The 22,457-nt window shown below is 40.7% G+C and overlaps 1 protein-coding gene across 1 annotated transcript in view; it reads left to right on the forward strand.

Moving 5' to 3' along the window:
• MYLK3 (myosin light chain kinase 3) overlaps nucleotides 1-22,457 on the forward strand; it is a 37,038-nt gene that overhangs the window by 8,776 nt on the left and 5,805 nt on the right. Inside the window, exons 2-10 of the mRNA XM_035893618.1 lie at nucleotides 9,379-9,469; nucleotides 10,800-11,238; nucleotides 14,137-14,708; nucleotides 16,495-16,600; nucleotides 17,733-17,826; nucleotides 18,145-18,254; nucleotides 19,519-19,660; nucleotides 20,694-20,764; nucleotides 22,271-22,399. Coding sequence (XP_035749511.1) covers nucleotides 9,379-9,469; nucleotides 10,800-11,238; nucleotides 14,137-14,708; nucleotides 16,495-16,600; nucleotides 17,733-17,826; nucleotides 18,145-18,254; nucleotides 19,519-19,660; nucleotides 20,694-20,764; nucleotides 22,271-22,399 — 1,754 coding nt within the window. The remainder of the gene's footprint in view (nucleotides 1-9,378; nucleotides 9,470-10,799; nucleotides 11,239-14,136; nucleotides 14,709-16,494; nucleotides 16,601-17,732; nucleotides 17,827-18,144; nucleotides 18,255-19,518; nucleotides 19,661-20,693; nucleotides 20,765-22,270; nucleotides 22,400-22,457) is intronic.

The following is a 22,457-nucleotide window of genomic DNA, read 5'->3' on the forward strand; positions in this document are numbered from 1 at the left end:
TGAGGCAGCTTCTTAATGTAGTTTCTGTAACAGGCTTGGTGGTAAGAATAAACTCTGGGGTCAAGTGAGTGAATGTGGATGGGCAGCAGGTGCTCTCTTGGATGCCTGAGAGGCAAAGTAACCTGGAGGAAGGACTTAAAGGTTCTTGTAAAGCCATGTGGGCAAATGATAAACAGTGTTATCTAGAAATCTCATCACTTTGATGTAAATGAAATGTCATAATTGATCTGTTCAGCTATCTTCTGTCAGCTGCTTGACAGAGATGCATTACAATACTACACATGATCTCAGATGCATTAACCTGTCAGTAGCTGGGCCACTGCCTGGGAGCTTTACACTCAGATTCAGTTGTTTGAAAAAGAATAAAACAGAAGCAGGGGGGAAGAAGTCAGAACTTGCAAGAGAGTGTTTCATAGCCTACTGCGCTAGCAGTTTTCTGTCATTAAATATGTAGAAAAAGAAAAAAAAAAGTTTATATAGTGATTGTTAAGGTTTTAGTTGATCTAGTACTACAGGAACGTTGTACTCTTGTTAGCTAGGCAACAGTGAAAGGTATCATGCCAGGGTCACCTGGGGAGACTGATAGTGCTTTATAGATGCTTTTGCTGCGCAGGTGGATTTCAACCAACAGCTGCCATTAGTAATGTGTGAGATGTCAGGTTCTTGGCCTTCTAAAGCAGGTGGGGGCCAGTTCCTAGTACACCACAAAATACGGCAGATGGACATCTTTTGTCTGATCTCAGCAAGAAACCCAGCTATTGGACTAGATAAGACTAATCCAGACTGTACAGCGTATCTTGCCCTTGGAAGTTTTTCCTCTAAATTAGAGCCAATGCCCATTTCAGTGCTTGCCATTTGTCATGAGAACTGGTCTCTTGCTGCAGCATTAATCTGTGGACATGATTTATTACCTTTCATGTGTCCAGGAAACTTGCTGTTCCTGAGAAATTACTCACTGGTGTAGGGTTTAATTTTTCAAAAGTTTAGGTACCCTAAAAAAGTTTAGTGAGCCTTTTGTTTGCTGGGGGGAAGGCTAAGAAGTGTGTGTTAATGAGCTGCAGCAACTAGATGTAGATTAAGCAGATTTTCAGTGTAACTTGAGAAGGTTGACAGCTGGTTTCTAAATATGTAAAGGATATTCATTAGTATTTTTTGCCTGATTAATGTTTAGCAGATGTAGCCAGATTGTTTTGAACTTATCTGCGGTTTGTTTTTTAAATTTTTATAAGCTCCTGATGTTTTACCACATTGAGTTCTTCATTTCCTTAGGACTCTGTTGCATTGCAGGTATTGCAAACTTCTCCCAAAGCTCCGAAGTTCTCTCTAAAACTTTGGCTTTCTTTTGGCCTTTTAAAAGGTTGTTTTTTCATTTGCCCACATATTTTCATCCATTTCCAGTTTTACTATGTTGTTGGAAGCAATGCAATAATCTAATGAGATGATCTGTTTGAGCAGCTGGTTTTAACCTCTGTGACATTTCTTGTTTGGGATATAAGCCTCGGCTGTCACTTCAGTACATGCTGTAGATTTTTTTTTTTTTACTTTTTTTTTTTTTTTCTCTTCTCCCCATCTTGTGTTTTTTCCTTCCTTTGGGTCAGAGCTAGCAAGGAGGGATCATAACTGAACTACCACGTTGTAGATTCTTTGTGTTGAATGTGAATTTTTCTCATTTTTTCTGACATCTCTCTTTCACAGCTGGGAGAGTGTGTGGGGGGTTGAAGCCAAAGAGGAATAAACTCTCATTTCCCCCTTGAGAACAGAAGTGTCTTTGACACTGTCAGCTCAAGGTCACTTGCAGTTCTGGATCTCCAGCATTTCTGTTCCTTTTCTCTGGTGCTCCTGAGATACTTGATAGCTTGGAGGTATTTTAAAGGTATCCTAGAAGTTCATTTCAGTTCAGCTCTTAATGGAACAGAGGCAGTTGCCTACATGCTCCAGATCATGGTCCTCATTTTTTGTTACCTAGAATAAACAAGCAGAAATCCACAGGAGACCAGTTATCATCAGAAACTTTACTCAAGTTATGTCCAGACTATGATGGAGTCTTGTGGCTCACCAGTTCATTTTGCCAATGACAACATGGGGTGACTGAGCATAGCTCTGCAATCTGCAGAGGTCCTGCGAGATTCACTGGTATTTGTTGCTCATACAGCACTTCAAGCTCTTCAGATGTAATTTGGGGAGTACTGAAGATGAAGCAATGTGCTTTGCAGTATGTAAGTGCAAAATGTCATTATAAGCAATAGTTCCTCATGAAGAAGAAAAAGTTACTTTAGTAGCCTATTACATTTGTTACAATAACTGTACTTTTTTGTGATGTCTAAGGATGGGTATATTATGATCTGTAACATGGAGACAGGCAATTCAGGATTTTTATCTTTTTTTTTTTCTAAGTATTAAAAGGCTTGAAACTGTCGATCGAACTGGATGCTCTCTTTGGGCTGCTCAAGCAAGATGCAAAATTGGTCACTAAATCAATGTTCTGAACAAAAATTGCCTTCTGTTGTAATTCAAAGCAAAAGGAATAAAAAGGGTTTTGCCAGTATTTGAGCATATTATCATTCTGAAGACAAAACAGTCAGTTGGATCCATTGGAGCCATTTTTTTCTTTTTGTGTATTTGCCAGCAGTTCAAAAGGGGAGAGAAAGGAGGAGGAAATGAAAAGAAAAAAGAAATGCTGACCTTAATAACTTTCTGACAAATGTCTAAAACTTCTCTCTATGAGCCAAGTGATGTTTCCTTCTTCTCTATCCTTCATCCCACCTGTAATTTTGCTTATGGATGCGCAGGATGATGTAAGTAGTGTTATAAGTGGAACAGCTGTATCTAAGTAGGAGGCAGTTTTGGCTGTACCTTCCCTCTGTGTACTTCAGACAGCACTAGCAAGGAATACTTGCTGCATGTAGTGAGAATTCTTCATAGTGCATTATCTCATGCATCTCACATCACACTGTGTAAGTGGGTATCAGGTGGTGAAATCTGTTCCATATAGCTGGAATACACAATCGATGCGGCTGAATCCGGAGGAGGAGGAGATTGTTTGTGCCCCTTGAGTTGCAGTCAGGCAAGTCTGCTTGTGTAAACTAATATAAATTCAGAGATCTCCTTTTTGGTTTCTTGAAGTCCTCTTTTTTTTGTTTTACACAGCATTTACTGTTAAAGTCCATTGTATGTGAGGAGGATTAAATAATCAGAATTATATGAATAACACCACTTGTAAATAACAGTAGGGCAGCATTAATGCTTTCGGCTCTCAATTGTTAAATAATTAAGAAGGTTCAAGATTTCAAGAGACTTCCATTTGCCCACAAACACACACAGAGGCCAGCTGAGCACTTTTGTTGTACTTGCATTGTTTCACGGCCGTGCTCGCTGTGCCTGTAATAGCGCACTGCTGGTGGCAACTTGAGTTCTCAGTATGGAACTGTGGATGACTTTCTGTGGCTAGGTTTCCCTATTGAAATATGTGCTGCAAGCTGTCTAACTTTAAATATAACAATCAAATGACTCTACCTTCTTGGTTTTGTCCCTAAGAGGACAACATTCAGCTGGTACTCTGGATTTAGTAAAAATGTTGGCTGTTTTGATTATTTGTTATCAAGCATGTTTGCAGGCTTGAAAGAATGACTTACTTAAAGGCATTTGGCTGAAAACTGATTCTTTAAATGCAGTAGTAGAGTTGCAAAGCTTTTATTGCCAATGTCCTATACTCTCAAGATAGAGCTGTATATTTTACTGCATTGTATACTTGATTATTGAAATAAGATTGTATGGGGTATCATAAAACTTACTCCATACTATCCTAGACCACTGTGAAAATACCAGTGACTAAAGTATTTTTTTTGATCAGGAGAAGTGACGTGGCATGAAATGCTGACTCCCATCAGCTTTCACAAGCCAAGCTTTCTTCTAAAGTTATTGCTTGGTATTCAAACTCTCCCTTGAAGGTGAGGATCAGTCCGAGTATTAGAACTTCTGGTATCTTTTGTAAAGCCAGTTATTGGCCTCTAAATGTCACAGAACCACCAGGTTGGCTATAATTATTTGGTGGCCTTGTTAGACATATATTTTTTTTTAAAGGTAAAACCCCTTGTTTTACAGAAGTGGCAGGGACTGAGTGGCAAGGATCATCTTGAGAGGGTAATTTTAATGCTGTTATTACTCTGTGGTGTATAGAGGAAAGATTTTAATTTCTAGAATGTCCTATCTCATACAGCAAATTCACTTTGGGAATTATACTTTCTTCCGATATGCCCCTTCCAAGAAACAAGGAAAGGTCTGGAGACAAAGGGATGCTCGGTATCCCAAAGCCCATGGCTTTCATGTGGTTCCATTGTTCTGGTGCACCAGGACTCCTGCGACAGCAGGATTTCCCTGCTGCTTTCTCCCCCTGCCCTATGTACGTGCAGCAGTGAAAAGGGACCTGGGAGAGCTGGATGCAGTCGTTTGACGCAATGTCATATCTGACATGGGACAAACTGCTTTATCTTTTGATGCCGCGTTTCATCCTCTCTGGAAGAGGACTGAGGCTTGTTCTGTGTTGTACTGTAAGGGTATGTTCATTAATGTTTCTAAAGTCTTTGGAACTGTGGCAGTAGGGGCTGTGCAAATATAAAGTGACTACCTTTCTGTTCTCTAGTGCCTGATTGTAATTTTTGTAGTAGACACGCTATGATTCAGAAGTGAAAGCAAGTCAATTACAAATCCTTTAAATAAGATTTATGATTTAATAATTTTGTGGCTAATAGTTGGACTAATTCTGCTGTGCTGTCATGAAGATTTTTTTCTACTCTGTTCGCTTTCATAGCCTGGGAGAAAGATTTAATTTTAGAAGTTTCAGTTGACAAAGACACGCTGGTGCTAGATACGTATTTCAGATCCTTGTCATTGTACTCTATTTTTAAATTCAAGTGCCAGCCACTAAAGAACATACCCTGTGTCTATGCTGGGTGTTCTGCATCCATGCTACAAAGCTGAATTATTCCAAGCTTTAGCACAAAGCCATCAAATTTGCTTCTATATTTTTCCTATTTAATGAAGAGAAATGCTCTAGCAAGTTCTTTTTATTATCACAGAACTAAAATGGGCATAAAAGCAATCCTCCTCCCTCCAGAGGTCTGCTCAGGCATTGGCAGTTGTTAAGATACTTGCCTATCAACAGCCACTTGAGAAAGAATTTTAAATGGTTTTGTGACGTCAGGGAGGCCCAAGAAAATATAGTCTGGTGCCAAGTTACCTCCATCATTGAAAGCACGCAGTAAGAAATAGATAACACAGAAATAAATCTTCTGTGCAGCGGCTATCTCATGATATGCTCTAGCGACTCAAATAAGTGAGGTTGTCTGGTATAGGAATAGCTAAAGATGATGAACTTTCAGACCCTTACTTTCTAGTTTATGATTAATGAAAAGCCAACCTAATCTATCTGACATCCTGCTGTCTGGACAGAATGTCTGTGGGTAGCTTGGACCTTGCAGAGGGAAATGCCCTGGCAAAGTTACAGCCTACAAAAGTGAACAATTTAGGTATGATGGACAAAAAACTGAACCTCTTGAATGAAAAGATGGACAAACTGTTGCATTTCCAAGAAGATCTGACAGGCAAACTGCAGCGAGTTAACAAAGGCATTGATGATGTAGAGAAAGGCATTAACAAGCTAACAGTGTCCCGAGCAGCTCCTGATGAGACAGATGGAATGAAAAAAGGCCTACAGGCACCGGACAGTATTCACCAGACTGATATCCAGAGCATATGCGCAGAAGTGTTGAAAATGATGAAAGCTGCCCAGCTAGATGCCTCGAAGCATAAGGAGAGGCTGGCAAAGATAGAGAAAAGGGTTGATACACTGGATAAGGTTATTACATTTGTGGAAGAAGTATTAAAAAATTCAAAAGTAGTGGATTTTATTCTCAAAGGCATTGTGCCCTGGAAGAAGGGGAGCCTGCTGGAAATCCTTGTTGAGGTTGGTTTTGTTTTACTATTCTTCATGTTTTTCTTTATGATGTAGCGGGGCTTTAGGCTCTCCTGCCGATTTCTTGCATAACGTATAATTCAGGTTTTCCTTTCAGTATTGCTGTTACAGGTTACTGCTGTGACCTTTGAATTGCACGGCTCTTAAGGCAGAGGCCAAGGCTCAAAGCATGCCTTGCAGTCTTATGTCTGGGGTTCCCAAAGTGTGCCAGGCAATCCTGTAACAAGTATGAGGAGTAGGTCGCTACTGTAAAATAAAAATCAACTCCTACCAGTGCTTGAAGATCAGCAATGTCATTCAAAGTAGAGACTGAATTGAGGCCCCAGTGAAAAGTATGAGTAACATACTGGAAGTATTTTCTTCTATTTTCTTGATTGATCATGAATGCCAAACACAATGCCAGTTAGCTAAAACCTGGGCTGACTTATGGTTATATCACGGAGCCCATTTATATGTCCTTAGACATCGAAGTTGTTTTCTTAATGATGGAACTATGACTTTATCAACTCCATCGACATTGTTCACTCCTCAAATCAAATAGTTCTTGTGTTTGCAAGTTCCTAGACATCAATTTCTGAGCACTTCTTAATTATTGCGGACAGTGAGGGAGGAACAGACAAGACCAGTACATAGTTGATAGGGTGTTTTGGAACAGATTAACCTTGTTTTTAAAAGCTACAGGCATCTGGAATTAGTTTTAGCTCATGGGAGTTCTCAGTTTTCACTATGGCTTGTATCCCACAGTGGGGAAGAAGCGGGGGGGAAGCTGCAAGAGTTGGAATAGGTTTGTTCATTCCAAGAATCTCCTTCTATATAGAGGCGTGATCAAATGCAAATATTCATTTGCATCTTAATCCAACTGTTTTTTACCAGGACTGTAAAATGTTATGGTGGAATGTACACCTAAACTTTTGTAAGAACAGGGCAATGCTAGATGCTAACATACCTTTTCAGGCTTTCCAAGTGCTCTCCTGGTCTCCCTTTTTAAGTGCCAGAGGCTGGCAAGTGAGCTAGACCATTAGGAGACAAAAGAATTTATAAAGAGTTTCCATTAGTGTTGAGAACAATTAATCATATGTTAAGTATCCATCTGGATAGAGATGAAGCTTGTACTTGCTTGCAGTTCCAATTTCAGTTCCACAGATTTTTTGAGAAATGGAAAAGTTTGATACAGTTTGATTAAAGCTGCATTATTACAATTCACTGCCTGCAATCACTGCAAAATGCCTGGGGACGGGTACAGTCCCTTGCAGGATTTGCACCTTGAACTGAACTGGCGGTGCACAGTCTGTCAATGGCCAGGTGAAGATGAGTATAAAGATGATACACTAATTTTGTTGCCAGATTGCCAGTTTCTAAGTGAAAAGAGCAGTAAGGAGGGATGTAAATAAAGGGAGGTGATGTGAGGGATACTGGAGGAATGTTTCACGTGGAATTCTAGCATACTGTCAGGCTTAGTTGTCAACTAGCCACTATGCACTGCCTCCTTGTTGGTGTTTGCAAGAGAGGAGATCAAAGGAGGTCAGAACTTCATCCAGGTTTTATGCATAGGTGGTTGGAGACCGAGAGGTGAAATGACCTGCTGGTGGTGACCTGATGGACTAGGACGAGGTGGAGGTCTCTGTCCAGGCTCTAACCACTGCCTCAGTTGTAGAACAGGCAATGTGTATTGGGCACGTGGAGAGTTTTATGACTAACTATGGTTTTGCAATATGACCATCGTTCTCCTTTTTTGTTTCTGGTCATGAATAGTTTTTGAAATTGGAGCATAAGGTCAGTTATAAGACCTTAAGATATGCCTATACTTTGATCACAGGCTGCTGAGTGATATTTGAACTAGGCTTGAATTAGTGAGGTAGCATATGTACGTGACCTAGCTGGGGTAACGTGGAGCAAAGCACGGGTGAATTTAAAAACAAACTGGCTTGTGTTGAGCCATGTGCTAAGTTTGGTCTAGTTTTTGCAGCCTGTTTTGTGATAACGGTGCAGACGTGTCCAAAGAGCTCCACAGTCGCACTGGGCTTGCACACGAAGAGAATTTGCTACCTCCTTGTTTCTGTTTTCCAACCTTTGCTGTTTTGTAACAGCGTGCTGCTTATCGCGGAGCTGGCTTAGTGCAAGGTTACTCAGTATGGGGATGGGAGTGGGGCGGTCATGTTTTCATTTCTGAGTGAAGCTGTTGATGGTATGACAGCATTCCAGGGATGCCATGGGAATGCTTATGGAAGAAGTTTGTGGGGTTGGAGTCAAATTAATAAAAGACTATGAATCAAGCTTCATAGGATCCGAACCTCTAACTTCATATTTAAAAACCCAAACAGATGGAAAAACCCGCCAGCATTTAACAGTCACTTATCAAAGGCTTTCTTTGCACGTAGGATTTTGCAAGAATAATGTTCCCCATGATCATTGTGGCAGGTTTGCTTAGAGGTGTAATAAAAATGGTAATGATTTTTTACTACTTTTACTCTTAGGGTGTTTTGGTTTTTGGGAAATGGGAGGGAGGGGGCTCTGTTTTGGAATCCATATGGTTGGAGCATGAAAAACTTAATCCGTGACTGCTTTTACTAACTGATGAAGGGGGTGATTTGCAGCAGTTTTATAATCAGTTATCTACAGAAATATTTTAAATGTTGCTTATTTGCTTGTACAAATAAGGGTAAGAGGCTGCTCATCACTAGATTTTAACTATATGCCAGCCAAGAAATGTTATGCCTTTTCCTATTTTTATGTAATGCTTTTGCTAAATATTAGTTATTTAGTTTTAATTCCATCACAAATGTATTGCTATGTAAAGTGTTTAGTGATGCTATTACAGAATATCCCTCCTCCGTGCTTTCTTAATTGGGGGAAGAAATTTGCTTAAAAATAAAAATCTGCTGCTAAAAGATGTTAAGTCTGCTTTTAACCATGCCAAAGGTGGCATGCGTAATGTCAAGTACATATACAAGAGTCACAAAGCTCTTTTTAGTTACGTCTTCAGATGCCTTGAGGCAAATATGCTGACAATATCTTCCGAGACATTGCTTATCTTTCAGTCACCAGCCAAAAAGCAACAGAAATACATATAATTTCTTTTTCTTCTCTCTCTTATGTTTCACATGTCATAGTTGTTAAGCACTATGAGTAAAGATGACAGGAGGCAAAATCTCTGACAGTTGAAATTTTGGAAAGCAGTAAGCTAATGTATTATTCTGTGTCATCTTGTTTTAGAAGTGTGCCTGTCTGCAAAAGTGAGGAGGGACTGGAAGAAGGGAGTAAACACAGGAGTAACTAAAAAATCAGAAGATCAGAGGTGTTAGTGTCCATTTTACAGAGTCTGAATACTTACATAGTTGGAGAAACGTAGTGGGAAATAAACACTCTTGGCCATAACTGTTATTTTTGTGTTCCCTTGTCATTTTTAGGCCAAAGATAAGCCTGAGGAGAGTGGCGCAAAACCTAAGCGTGTGCTTAGTAACAGAGGAACCCAAACTGAAAGCAAGAAGCCTCTGGAAGGTATGTATCGCTCCAGGCATGCTGCAAGCTTTGACTCTAGAATGTGCAGCAGACAAACTGGAAATTAATAGCCTGCTATTTCCCACTACCTGAATTACTCAAATGTAACCGAGTAACTTTGTCTGCCAGTACTGGGAAAGTAGAGATGTTCTCACCTCCTCCGCAAGAGCATCTGTCCCCCAGGTCAAACCCCACAAAATTCTAGAAGGTAATGAAAATAAAACAGCACCTTTGTGTGGCTTCACAGATTTTTTTTTTATTTTTTTTTGCTTTGAAATTACAGTGAGCTGAATTGAGAGAGCAGTACTTGTTTGGAGATACCACGAATGTAGTGGCAATATCACATAACAAACCTAAAAAATTCTTTTCCGTTAAGACAGCTGAACCAGCCCTCTCTCCTCCCCCTCTCTGAAACAGGGACGTGTTGACATTGGGAATATCTTTTTTTGATCAGCAAGTTTCATTGCCATGTCAGGGCTAGATTCCTATTTAGGATGCGTCTGTCAGGGCATTGCCCTGTTGCATCCATTATTAATGCCTGTGGAGTTGCAACAGGGGTGAACGTGATGTTGAGCATGCCCTGTCATGCTGTTGTCTTCACATATTGCCAGTGAATCCTTTAAATTATGGACAATCCCCTTTTTAGCTTCATCATTTAGGAAGTGACAAAAATAAAGTAGACATTTGGTCACAATTCTGACTCAAAAGCAACACAGGGATGTGATGTAATCTCGATAGCTGGTGACCTGTGTGTGCTGAACACTGAAAGAAGGTTACTCTAGAATATTTCCCCTGTTAATATTCACAACTGTTGTAATGAGAAGGAGCTGAAGAACCCTCTTGTCCTATTGTGGAAAATGCAAGAGGCATTGTCTCAAGCCCCACCGTCCCTTGGAGTCTTGCTCCGTGCATTTCTGCTGCTCTAATCAGGTAGAGTGTGTATTGGGTTTAGGAGGGTCCTGGAAAGCAGGGCAATGGGTCTGCAGTGCCTGAAGTACCTGTTATACTTGCCTGCAGAGTAATTGCAGATTTGAAAAGCAGCGAGCTGAGCCTTGCAGGTTTTTTGTTTGCCTTATGGAAATCCAAGTTCAATCTGTAATGCTGCTGGAAAGCCAGCAGAGCAGTTAAACCTCTGATGAAGCCATGAGCATTAATAATGGCTGTCTCAAGCCTGCTGGTGTAAGGATTTTAAACCTTTCAGGGAATTTCTTGCTACTTTTCAGATGTATGTAACTCTGTAGGTTATTTTGAATGGTGGGTTATTTTACTCCCTCTGTGTTTTGCTGTCACTTTTGTCAAGGATAGTTTATTAATGGCTTATTTTATTTAGAGACAAAAGGTGGGAAAAAGCTGGATGAAAACAAGGAAGCATGTGAGAAGGTGAATGCTTCTAGTGCTGTAGCCCACCAAGCTGACTCCAAACCCCAAGTTAAAGAGAGGACAGTGCAGCTGCAATCAATAGAAGGTGCTGGAAAAACACACAGCTCTAAGAGCTGTCAACAGCAAAAGGACATGGGTGTCAAAGCTTTGAATCAACACAACGGTCTTCCCTTCCTAAATCAAGATCGTGTAGGCAACCAAAATGTTCCTGCTAAAGCACACGATACGGACAGAGCCCCACACCTAGATGAGTGCCACAGGCAGCTTGTTCATCAGAAGCTTGGAGAGAATGAAAACAAACCTCTGTTGTCGAGTGCTGCATCCCGGGAAGCTGTGCCCTCCACATCCCAGGCTATATCTGACACAGGGTGTGAAGTGACACATACCAGGTAATGGCCTTGTTGGTAGCTTTCTGTGCGATCTGAAACAATTTCATGTGTTAGAAGTTAAAAAAGGAATGCTAGGTCATTAAAGGAATCAGCTCTTGCTGAGGCATGATCCAGGAGAAAAACAACCATGCTGGGATAGGAGTGGTGAGACCTTGCAAATGGTTCAGGCAAAAAACTCAAAATAGCAAGAGCCCAGTGTAAATTTCTGTGAAGCCAAGGAGTCAGAGGGCTAAACGTACAGGAGACTTTTTATATGATTGGGGCTTCTGTGTATTAAAGAGAGAAAGGTGACAGCCCTGCTATAGCTCAAGTAGTTGTACGTTTATAAACCCCTCACTGCTTTCCAAGTCCTCTTTGCTGTGGGGGTGAAAGGAATTTGAGACATTTACTAATATATGAAAAAAACAAACAACTTGCTTCATTTGCTGTTCTCAGTGTTTTCCTGTTGGGTTTTTTTACGCCTTCATCAGCTAAAGATATGACTAGATTGTTCATTTATTAATCTCTTTTAGCCTAATCTTTTCCTCATGTAGGTATTTTATAATATGTCTTCCATAATCCATTCCCTTTAGGATTACTTATTTAGGATTTTATTTTAATTCCATTTATTTAAATTAAAAAAAAAAAAAACACACAACAAAAAAACCCCCAAAAACCCACAACCAAAAAATCCCTACCAACCAGACCTCAACAGATGGAAATTCTGTGGCAAATTTAACTGCCATGCCTTCCCTGTCTGGGCTGGTGGATATAAGTTGTTTATGTATGTGTATGTATGGGTGACAGATACTCAGACATGCACACACACATATGTATATATGTATGTTACCTTGTGTGTGGAATTTCCCCATTGCTCGTGTGTACGCATCAGTGTCTGAAGCCCAGACAAGAACACGACACTGCTTTTGTGCATCCGTACTTTAATTTGAAAACTGTGAATTTGTAGTGGTACTTGTGAATAGAGGGTGGACGCTTAAATCTTCCTGTGTGATGGGAAAGTGTCTGTTGGGATTACAGGACTCTCTTAAAAAAAAAAAAAAAAAAAGTGAATGAAGGATAAATTACCAAAATGAATGAAAGTTGTCCTGCTGTCAGCACATAGGCTTCACGAGGGAAAGGGCTCATTGCAAAGGCTGGCACACCAGGATATTTTTCTCTGAAGAGGCTGATGAGTGTAAGGATGTGGCAGGAGAAAGCAGAAGCTTTTACTACTGTGGCCTCTTTTCAAACCTGCAGGAACAACTTTGTGTACAGTTTGTGTAGACAGTGTGACCTCCAGATCGGTTGCTGTAAACACTGAGAACAGAAGGACCTCCCTGTATGTTCCCTGTGGGTTTTAGGCTCTGGCTGCTGAGCCATAGGCACTGTGCTTCCGCAGCGGAGCGGGTTGGTCCCAGCGGCCTGCTGGAGCATTGCCTCGGAGGCTCTGCCTCTACTGTACTTTGAGGATGGCTCGAGGTGTTTGTGAAGCAGTGGAGGAACAGTTGTTGTTGCCCCTTGGAAGTCATTGCTGGTTGATCGCAATGTGCCAGGCGATGAACTTGGAGATAGGCAGCAGCTTCTGGAGCAGCTAGCTGGTTTGGACAGGGGGGTGTCTGAGTCCCAGAGACTTTGGTTTGGGGAGGAGGAAGGCTGACGGATAACTGGCAGGCAGAACCTAGAGTAAACCCCAGGGGAAGCTGCAGCCTTCCTGCACAGGCTACCTGTCACGCTCTTGTGTGTGAAGTCACATGAGGGTGGCAAGCGCCTCTCTAAAATGAACGCAACTTCTAATGAAGCCTGTAAGCCCACGCAGAAGCGTAAGAACATTGTGTTCCCCTGCTTGGAGAAACGCCCGAGTGTTCTGCCGAGTTCAGGCTTGTCTAGATAGCAGTGGAAGTGTTTGTGCAGAGCTGTGTTCAGCTGCTCTGATAGCTCACTCCAGTGCAGCTTAGATTCATGGCACAACGCAAGGGTGTTAAAGGTCCTGAACATGAGAAAATTCAGGCTCTTGTTATGCAAAAGCAGAAACATTTTCTTTTATAACATCTTTTGTAATAAGGTCGTTCCACTGAAAGAGTCAGTAACTTTTGTGAAAATGAGATACACTGTCTCCTAGACATCAGAGATTTTCTTTACTTGCTCTTATATAAAATCTACTTTACAACTTCCCAAGTTTCAATTCAGCCTTGCTGAAATCAGACTCTGTGCTCGTGACTGTTGGAACAGTAACAGTTGACTCGGAAATTATCACACAAATGTCTTCGATGGATTTTGGGAGCATAGAGAATTGGTTTTAAACCATATTATTTTTAGGCGACACAAGAGGAAAAAAAAATTATTAAACTTTTCCAGCAGCTAGAATGCCAAAGAAAATAGTATTGATGGAGTAAGAGAGTTCATGAAAGTAATATTTTTAACAGAAAGCTGTGGAAAGAATGCTATCCCATCAGAAGACACAAACACAGATGTTTGAGCGTGCAAGTCAGCCAGCTGGAAGAGGCCTGGGATGGATGCAATCCTTTGTATTTGTAGAGCTGTATGAGCAGTCAGTCATTTAGATAATCAGCCTGTAATTTGTGAAGGCCATCGCTAACCCCTCTCTGCCCAGATGAGCGGTATTATTTTAGACCAACTGTAATAGTTAGAAAAAGTGGGTAAGCTTTCCGATGTGGGATTAACACTTTGCAGTGTGAGGCATTTTGTGTTCAGGAGAAGGCAGGCATATACACAGATGAGGACACAGAAAAAGCATCATCGTGGTTTTTGGTGCTCTTGCCTTAGTGTTGTATTTCCTAAGAGGATTGATACAGTTAGATTAATACTGTGGTTCAAAAGTTTATAGATTTTTTCTTCCCCCACAAAGTTACAAAAGCAAGGCTAATCATCTACGTAAAATGTCAACTGTTTGCTCTGCAGGATATCCATCAATGTCCATATGACTGAAGTGAAAGAAAAGATTGAGGTGGCCAGGGAAGGCAATTTAAATGATCACAGAGGTAAAAGTCCCGAAGTAAGATCGCCATCCTACACACCAGCAGAAGTGGAAGGAGTCAAACAGCTGCCTGGCAAATTAAAACTTCAACAGAGTCCTAAAAACATCAGCACTGAGCCAAAGCAAGGCATGAAAGTGGACAATAAGCAAAATGAACTCGCCCCTCAGACAGGGAAGCAACAGCCATTACTGAGCAAGCCCAAACAAGGTAAAAAGGCTGAAGAGAAATCAGAATTAAAATGCAAGCCCATAACCTCACAGAATACCTCTGCAAAGGAGCCTACGAAAAATCTAGGGGTAGAAGTGAAAATCCATCAAGAAACAGCAAAAGCAGAAGGAACCCTGACAGATACCAACTCGGAGAGGAGAGAATCTGAGTCTGCATCTTCAGGGGGAAGTGAAAATGATGCTCGTCAGTGTACAGGAATGGCACCAGAGAAGACACAGTCATTGAAAGCCAGCAAAGAGCTTCCCACACAGGATGAAATGATTATCGGTAAGTTGCTCACAGTTACTCTCAGAAACTTTTTACATTGAGGATTTTGTGCTGCTTGTGTGTGTTATATATACAATAATAACTGGAGCAGTGGTCAGTAGACCACCTGTGTCTTACAGTTCAAGAGCATTTTGCCATGGGTACCTTTGACTATGTAAATAACAAGTGAAGTAACACTTGTACAAATTCTTTTAATAGTAATTTTCCTTTTAAAGTGTATTTTGGGAAAAAAAAGTTCCTTTAAAATCGGGTGAAATATATGTATGATCAGAAATACGAGTAATTTTGAAAAAATCCATTTTCTTTAGATTAAGCATCTATATTCCTTAAGACAGAGTATGCAAACCAGGTATGCTTTAGCAATATGGACTGGAGATCCAGAGAGCAGCAAAATATTGCAGGAGGAGTATCTTGCTGTGGTCTTTGTGTTATTGGCCATAGATCTCTTCTCTGTTGCTGTGTGAACACTTGGTTGTGTTGTTTCAGGAAGTAGTCTCCTGGCAGCATAAATATGTCCCAGAGTGTACATCCATGGGTAGATGCCCTGACCTGGATCTGGCTTTCTCAGCAGTGACTGGAGATGAGTTGATGTTAAATTGCAGGTCAAGGTATCTGGAGATTAATTCTAAAATTGCTTTGAATGGGGGACACCACAAGTGGGTTTATGGAAGCTTTATTCTAGAAAAACTTGGATATTAAATGTATCATGGTTAACTGATTTAGCTTCCCACAAACTGAATAAACTTAATAGTTGTAATGTTCATGTTTGCAGCTTTAACTTGGGCACTGCCTGCAAAAGTCTTGCTGCTAGGAGAAATGTCCTCATTTTACCAACAACTGTCATTGTTTATCAGTGCTGTGTATTTGTGCTGGTCTTTCCAGCTGCCATATAATGATTAAAAGAAGATAAAGTGTAATTTTTTCAAGCTTCCAGATTTTTTTTTTCAGGTGACCTCTTCTGTTAATGCATTATCAAAGATGCTGATCTTCTAAAGGTGTCCAGTGGGTTTACTGTGTTAAAAAAACAGGGTTGAGATTCAGGAGGTGGGATCCTATTCTCAGTTCTTGGCCTTTATTCCTCATCTGGAAAAGGGTGTTAGCACTAAAAGTCCCTTACTTGAAGTACCAGTGATTTTGGATATTTTCAGCACCTTCCTTCTTACGGCTAGCTGCTAAAATGCAGTGGTTATTTTACTTTCATGCCACTCTAAAAATAGTGAAGGAATCGCATGCTTAATGTTATCCAGATACTTCAGTGCTTGTCTGAATTCCAGTAGAAGGAAAAATGATGGTGTGGTAGAGGAACACGAAGCAAAGAGAAAAGATGGGAGAGGGGGTAGTGCCCTTTGTACTGAAGTTCTGTTTTGAGTGTTTGTGTGAGCAGCGTATCGGCAGCAGTCAAAGGCTGGCTTGTCCGGGCTCTTGTGTTGGCCCCCAGTGTTTCTCCCTTAGAGCCCCACCACCACAGGAGCGCTGAGGGCTGCGGCAGGGAGGAGCTGCGGGTGTGTGCACTTGTGGTCCGGCTCTGCGTCAGCAACGCCTGTCTGAGAAACTGGGATCATCCCTTGAGGAACAGTGGTGGTGAAGGTGGTGGTGGGGGCACAAGAGTATGGCCTTGTGGAGCGGTGGGAGCACGGAAGGCGGTTGAGACTTCTCATTACACGTAGCAAACACAGCGAGGTGATGTGCATGTCCTGTGGATTGAAATCATTGATATGAGGGAAGTGAAACTGAGTGCAGTGATGGGTGCAGAAACATCTCGGTGACCAGCTTGTCTTCTCTTTAGATGACAGCCCTTCTCCTCCGGCTCCTTTCGAACATCGCATAGTGAGCGTCAAGCAAACAGAGGTGACAACATGCTACTCGGTGTGTCGTCACGAAGTGCTGGGGGGGTAAGTCTCCCTGTCCCTATTGCTGTACTGCTGGTGGTGGCTCAGGCATGGAGAAATGCAGTTAGCTGGAGAGCTGGAGCTGTCTTTCTATGGGTGGCTCAGAGGTGTGCATGGGTGAGGCATCCACAAGCTCACTGCAGCCAGAGTGAGCAGGTTTGTCCTTGAGACCTTCTGGGCTACCATAGTTGTTGGGCTCCTTGTATGAACCTTCTGTTGATTTTTGGGGGAGGCGTGGGGGGTGTCCCTTAGATGACTGGGTTCTGCCTCAGTTCCATTTTCAGACGCCTGACTGTGATCTTGGATGACTGCTTTTTGCATTTGTTATAATAATCCTGGCTGCAGCTGGTGTCATGAGAAAAACCTGTAATCTTCAGGCAGACAGATTGAGAGCATCTGAAGTCAGCAAAGCCCGTTAGGTCAGGCAGCTTCCAAAATCTTTTTTCCATGCTGAACTGCACGTTAAAGAAAACTAAGGGAGAAGTTAAAATTATTTTGACCTTACATTTAGTTTTCACTCATAGGAAGTGTGCAGCTGCTTCAGGCTTTGTATTCTTGTATCCTTACTTATCTGACAAGAAGGTTTGATTTTCAGGCTGATCCAAGTATAAATATGGCTTAATAAGTGTAAGCCTGATGATGCAATAGCAGAAAGATGGTGTTTAGAAATCATCCCAAGGGGCAATAACGTATCTGGGTGACATGGGGGAGAATTTACAACATGCGAGAAATGCAGTCTGTGGAGTGGCTACAGTTACTGGTCTTACAGTCATTTTAAAAGTTATGAGATCAGGACAGAAATATCCTTGTTAATATACCCACTAACGCATCACTGAAGGACAGCAAGCGGGTACAGTTACAGAACCGAAAAAGAATATCATCAGGTCATTGTACCGCAGTGCAATGTAGTAATACGAAGGGGGCATAATATTTTAATGTAAGCATTGAACAACTGGCTGGAAAGATAAAACTAATCCTTCGTAAGCTGAGAGAAAGAGGAGATTCATGCTGCTGGCCACCTGATTCTGTTCACTTTGTACTGTGCTATTTTTAATCAATGATAAGAATAGTTGTATGAAAAGTTTCTGCGATGAGCTGTGTTGAGCCGGTTTCCCATCTTTTTGTTTGTTAACAGGGGGCGTTTTGGGCAAGTTCACAAGTGCACGGAAATATCGACTGGTCTCAACCTGGCAGCCAAAATCATCAAAGTGAAAGGAGCAAAAGAGAGGGTAACTATGTTGCTGTGACCCCAAGCCAGCACACTCTAAACCTGGCCTCACGGCAAGCACCGTAACACCGCTCCCCTCAATCAGCCCTAAGAGGCAGCTTGTCGTTGGGTAATATCACGCACTGTAAAATCTGTCTTAGTAAGTAGCAGCTCAGACTTTGTATGACTGCTTGTCATCTCCCGTGTTTGTGATTAAACCTGTTGTCCACGTGAGACCTGCGGTGTAGCTGTTACTGGGTTTTACAGATAATTGTATCGGGATATATTGGAATTTAAGGAGCGTGTTTTGCTCATTTTTTGTTAATTTATTATTTTTCAGGAGGAAGTAAAAAATGAAATTAATGTCATGAACCAATTAAATCACGTGAATCTGATCCAGCTTTATGATGCTTTTGAAGCCAAAAATAATATCACCCTGATCATGGAATAGTAAGTTTAAATTATCTTGGGAATTGTCAGATGTTTGGGTTTTCTCAGGTCGCTAAAGGAAATGGGGAATGATAATTCTGAGGTGCGAAGGAGACTTGGATGGTTTCCCAGCCTAAGAGAGAGTTGATTTCACTTTGAGAAGGAAAAAAATATACGTTTTAAAGGTAATTTCTTCAGGTTAAAAATTCTATATTTGGCAAGATTACAGTTTAAATGGTAAGAAAGGCAGCTATCTTCAAGAGTATGAACGAAATTACAAGATTGTTAATGAACAGAACTTCACTATGGTTTATTTTTCATTTAAGTTTAACTTACATTGTCCCTTGCTACCAAATTACACAGAAGTGTTGTGGGTAAAGAAAATCTCATTAGGGAGAGAGTGAAGGTGAGAGACACCCAGACAAGAGGGGGAGTGAGGTGTTTTAAGTAGAATTAGAAGAGACATGGAGAAGGTAGGAAGGTAATTAGTTACATGTGTGGTCTGCCTCCTTTGAATAATCTTAGGGTTAATAAAAATGCCTCCCCATTTGATGCTAAATAAGAATTTTGTTCTGTATCCAGTATGGAATTCACGAAAGGGAGATTTCATGATGTACACGTGCTGCCTTTTCTGTGTAGTGGCATATATTGCTTAATAAAACCAAAAAGTTTTATAACCTAAAACCTGAGTTTCTGCTACAGAACTAATTGCTAATGACATCAAGGAAAAAAACCACAAAATGAAGTAGCAAATATAAATATGATAAGACATTTAAAATGTATATATTGAATTTAATACCTGAGGTTTTTACCTTGCAGAACCTTGTCAGAGCCATATGTCTGAGGTAATTTTCTCTTAATTTTTTAATTAAGTCCAATTGTCAGCTCATGTAAAATAACTTTCAATTTGAGAAGTTTCATTTAGTAAATTTTATAGGTTGAAGACTTACTTTCTCTAGAATAATAAGATGAGCGAAGAATAGATACTTTGGTACTCACTGTAGGTTCTCCAGGTCCCCATCGCATCACCAGGTCGTGTGGGTTTGCATTTGAGGTATATCCCCCACAAATGTTAGTGACAACTTTTCCATTTTTGAAGTTAGATTAACAGTTAATTTTGCACTCAGAAATAAGTCTGAATTCATTGAGACTACTGATACACTTTATGTTGGAGGTGTTGTTGGGATCCTTGCTAAATTAGAGACACTAAATTCCCACCTTGGAAATAAATCGAGCTAATGAGGAATTTTAGGGTTTTTAACACTTTTCTATGTAAAAATTTTAGTCTTGATGGTGGTGAATTATTTGACCGGATCACAGATGAAAACTACAATCTGACTGAGTTGGATGCAATCCTGTTTACCAAACAGATTTGTGAAGGAGTCTACTACTTGCACCAGCATTATATTCTCCATTTAGATCTGAAGGTCAGTAGTTTGTACTCCCCGCTCTTTAGCGATGCTATGGTTTGGACCACGGCAGTGTCTCTAATTACAAGAGTCACTTCTCATTTCATGGACTTATGCCATGAGGAAATAGACTTACTTGATTCAATAGCTGCAATGAATGAATCTCTAGAGATGCATTACTTTTTTTTTTTCAATGTCTGTTTGGTAGCTTGCTTAGAATAGTGAAATGAATGGGTTTCTGTCCTCTTGCCTCTCTTAAATCAGAAGCTTTTCATTCTCAGTGGAATTAAACAATGCCCTTTTGTCATCAGTGAGAAAACCACACCCAAACCCCTCTTTGATTAGAAATGCCTGCAGTCTTCTCTCCATTTCCCCCTACCCCCTTGTAACTGTGTTCAAATACCTATTCAGTCCTTTTCCTATTGTTTGTACTTTTCACTGCCTGGAACTGAACTGCAGTAAAATGATGATGTTTTCCTACTGGTCCCTTAATAACGGATCTTTTTGAACAGAAATACCAACTGATTTTTTTTTTTTTCATGCTTGTTTATTCAGTGCTTTACACAAATTATGTTAGACCTGGTTGGCCTGTAGACAGTTCTGCAGTTGTATAAGTTTGGACACTATCATCCTCCCCATCCCCACCTTGAAAAATATTCTCATTGGAAAAAATGACATTTCTTGTGGCGTTTTATAGAGTTACTTTTATACTTAAGGAGTAAACCTAGTGGGTAAGCGTCAACCATCAGACTGACTCTACCATTTTACACAGGGAGGGACCTTTCCATTTCAAAATCTGTTTGTCATCTATGGTGAAATATAGGAATATTGCTATACAGGAACAGGAGTCAAACTTCTTTATGGGATGTCCAAAACCAAACCTTTCACTAACTCAGTATGCCAGTCAAATCCTTCTCTCTCATGATAGGAAAGAAGGAAAAGTATTATACTAAAAATTATCATTAAAATCTCTGAGATTTTTATACTCTTTTGGAGATCTCTCTCACACAGTCATACATTTAACTCAAAATACCCTCTTCTCTTTTTGTAGCCTGAAAACATACTATGTGTAAATCGCACAGGAAACCAAATTAAAATTATTGACTTTGGATTAGCAAGGAGGTAAGAGTTCAGTTATGAATTAATTTTAAAAAACAAACGTGCAAACCTCTGACGGGTTTTTGGTAGTTCTTAGGCGGGGGGGGTGGTTTGTGCACATTGGCTCTAAAGTAATTCTGCTATGTGAATGAGCTAAGCGGTATGCTGCTGCAGGCATGAGTTTTCTGCTGTGTGCATTAATTATCTAATTACTTTTTCAAATAACATTTCTATTGGATAAAGCTATACTGCTGTTCCAATTATCTCAAAATGATTCCCCATGTAGAGCTTTTACTCTAGGGACTAAATCAAGGCTCTCAGACTTCTTGACTGCTGGGTTTTATTGTGCAGGTTCTAGTTATGGAAATGATCTGTTAAACTCTTTATGTAGATAAGTTGATCGAAGCGGTGGCGGGGGGGGGAAGCATGTTTGAGCCATGCCATGTGAAACAGGAAACCCTCAGAGAAATAAGGACTTTTCTCCATTTTTTACTCTGCTCACATGAGTTTGTTAAAGGAAAGCTGTGAGCATGAGTCAATTCCCCTAGAATAAAAAGGAATGACTCCTGTTAGTATGACAGTAAGGACAACAACGTTTCTCTATTTCTTTATTAAACACTTTGAGGCTTTTCTTAAGCCAAAACCTGGTACATTCATGCATATATGTACCTACGTGTGTGTGTAAGTATCTGTCCAAGGACTTTTTTGGTTTAGAAATATTTTACGAAAACAGGAATAGATACATCGAAGGTTTTTGGGGGATGTGGGGTTTTTTTGTTGTTTGGTGGTGGTGGTGGTTTTTTTTTTTTATTTTTAATTGTGAGGGTAGAGATGCAAACTTCTACTAAAGCAGTTTTGAAATCAAGATATTCCAGGAAATAGAGATATAAAAACGATGCTTCAATGTTTTATTCTGTCTGCACACACATGTAACTCCAGCTGCCATCAGTGACAATTATTACTGGTTCAGTTTTGTAACCTTTCCCTTCTAAGCAACAGAACAGAATAATTTTATCCCTATATGGGATCACTGTTTAACTTGTTACCAAGCCCAAATAATCCTCTTCAGAGTCCCACCTTAGCAGTTACACTGTGCTCATATCTGTTATATAGACCTTTACCCTGAGCTGTAGCTGGGTACATCCCACTAAGCAAATGCTCTCCAAACCTGTTTTAATGGAAGCTGCTTTATTTGTTTTATGTTGGGTAACACCTGCTGGAAAGCATCCTGTGGAGCCTGGCAGAGAGTAAAGCTGCTATCGCTCTGTGGGGGGAGGCCTTATTGCCCTTGGTCTTCCTTCTGGGTTTTGCTCAGGCAAAGGGATAGATGACAGTGTAGTCACCTGAAATCACAACAAAATTCACCAGTTTATTTTTTTAAAGACCTTAATGCTGGCCTGGTTGCCTGGGTGAGTCGTCTGTGCTTGCTCTGCCATGTTTGTGTGGCAAAAAGCCATGCCTTGATTTTTACAAATGTGAGATGTGTTCCCCAGCCTGCTTTCAGCAGCCATGTCTCTCTCTCTTGTAAAGGTACAAGCCTCGTGAGAAACTGAAGGTTAATTTTGGAACTCCAGAGTTCTTGGCTCCTGAAGTGGTGAACTATGACTTTGTTTCCTTCCCAACAGACATGTGGAGTGTAGGCGTCATCACGTATATGCTGTGAGTAACCCTGTGAGGGGTTGTGGTGCTGGCACCAAAGGCTCTACAAGAGCACATC

This window comes from Egretta garzetta, unplaced genomic scaffold (assembly GCF_000687185.1).
Source record: "Egretta garzetta isolate BGI_Z169 unplaced genomic scaffold, ASM68718v1 scaffold354, whole genome shotgun sequence".
Classification (NCBI taxonomy): Eukaryota; Metazoa; Chordata; class Aves; order Pelecaniformes; family Ardeidae; genus Egretta; species Egretta garzetta.